The sequence below is a fragment of the Buceros rhinoceros genome, unplaced genomic scaffold (assembly GCF_000710305.1).
Source record: "Buceros rhinoceros silvestris isolate BGI_N320 unplaced genomic scaffold, ASM71030v1 scaffold28568, whole genome shotgun sequence".
NCBI lineage: Eukaryota > Metazoa > Chordata > Aves > Bucerotiformes > Bucerotidae > Buceros > Buceros rhinoceros.
This window is the reverse complement of record NW_010427870.1, coordinates 13,276-15,000: the sequence shown is the minus strand read 5'-3', so window position 1 is coordinate 15,000 and position 1,725 is coordinate 13,276. Positions and strand designations below refer to the sequence as shown.

At 59.9% G+C, this 1,725-nt stretch overlaps 1 protein-coding gene across 1 annotated transcript in view; it reads left to right on the top strand.

Moving 5' to 3' along the window:
• Positions 1-390: 390 nt before the first annotated feature.
• The window catches only part of PPAPDC1B (phosphatidic acid phosphatase type 2 domain containing 1B), a gene marked incomplete at its 5' end in the record, with an annotated part of 2,234 nt that continues 899 nt past the window's right edge, over positions 391-1,725 (top strand). The window contains 3 exons of the mRNA XM_010142084.1: positions 391-481; positions 702-765; positions 1,373-1,497. Of these exons, the coding sequence (XP_010140386.1) occupies positions 391-481; positions 702-765; positions 1,373-1,497 (280 nt within the window). The remainder of the gene's footprint in view (positions 482-701; positions 766-1,372; positions 1,498-1,725) is intronic.

Below are 1,725 nucleotides of genomic sequence, written 5' to 3'. Positions count from 1 at the left end.
TGGGTGAAGCACAGGCAGGAGCAAGGTGCAGAGAGGGGATTTTAATGCACTGCGTTATTTATGCTGCCTGGGTGGGGTTTTTTTCCTCATGCCTTAGTACAGGCAACGGCCAGTGGCCAGGGGGCTTCTGTAGGTGAGGTGCTGCCCTTGTGTGAGGAAGAGGAGGAGGAGCCGTGCTCTGGGAGCACAGGGCTGGTCAGCGCTTGCTGTGAATGCAGCTGGGGTTGGTCTTGCTTTCTGGTAGCGGTGTGTGTGGAGAGGAGAGGCTGCTGCTGGGCCTGGGGGGAGAGAAGTGTGTCATGTCTGTGAGAAGTCACTGGTGGGTTCTGCCGAGAGCACCTAAAGCTGCTTCGCTACCAGACACCTAACGAGTTCCCTGTTCTGTGGCAGCTCATCGCGTTTCTGTCTCCCTTATCGGTCATCGTCCTGGCGAGGGTGTTCCTGAGTGCTGACCGAGAGGACACGCGGGAGGCCTGCCTAGGTGAGTGGCTCCTTATCCAGAGCGCTTCAGCCCCGATGCTGTGAGCCGGGGTCTCCCGAGTCCTCTGCTCTTGCTGGGGCACGAGCATCATGCCAGGGCTCTCAAAGCTGACCTGTGTGCCTCCAGCTGAAGATCGAGCACTGGTCTGTGCCTGAGTGTGCCTCGAAGCTGCACGCTCAGGTGGGGACGATGCTGACGAGACCTCTCTGCTCTCTCCTAGCTGCCAGCCTTGCTCTTGCCCTGAATGGGGTTTTCACAAATGCCCTGAAGCTCGTTGTGGGGAGGTGAGAAACCGGCTCGTTCCTGGTTGCATGGGGAGGAGAGGCAGCGGTAGAGCTACGCTAGCAGGAGCAAGGGCCAGAAGCTGAAGTTAGACATATTCAGCCTGGAAAAAATGGTGTTTTCTTAGCTGTAAAGTCAACTAAATATTAGAACAAACACTGGCAGGGTGGGATGGGCTGTCTGTGGGCATCGCTGAGATGGGCTCGTTCAGGCCGGGGAGGAGCGCTTTGGCACATGTGCAGGGAGTGAGTGGGGTGGTTTCATCTCCCTGAGCCACAGGCTCAGGATGGCAAAAGGTGCCGAGTGGCAGCCGAAGGGGTTTGCTGCAGTGTGCCTGCAGGCCCTGCAGCCGGAGCTTGCCTTGAAACGTGGTCCCTGTGCTCCGCCGGGCTGGGGGGGGGGTGGTTTGGCACAGTGCGAATCCTCGGGGGCTAAACCGGGTGCTGCCTGGAGCGGAGCCAGATGTGACATGCAGCTTTGCGTTTCTCGCAGCCTGGGCGCAGTGGCGGGAGATGTGCGGCTGCAGCAGTTCGTGGGTGCTCAGGGCTGGGTGCTCGGGTGGCTCCTGAGTGCTGCTCCCGAGGCTGAGCGCCTTGTTCTCTGCCCTAGGCCACGGCCGGACTTCTTCTATCGCTGCTTCCCAGACGGACGAATGAACGCGGAGCTGGCGTGCACAGGTGACCCTGCCACCGTGACTGAGGGACGCAAAAGCTTCCCCAGCGGCCACGCTTCGTGTAAGTTCTCTGTGTCCCCTGCCCTCTGTGGCACCAGGCAGCAAGCCATGGCGAGCAGAACCGTGGGGAGGGCAGCTTGGGCTTGCTTTCATGCACCCCACGGCTTTGGCAGCATTCACTGGCCTGTTTGGGGGCCTCAGCTTTCCCTCTGCAAAGCAAGGGGGTGACAACTGTCATCTGAAGCTGTCCATAGCTCCTGGGCTTGCCAAAGGACTGGCTTCTATGGCT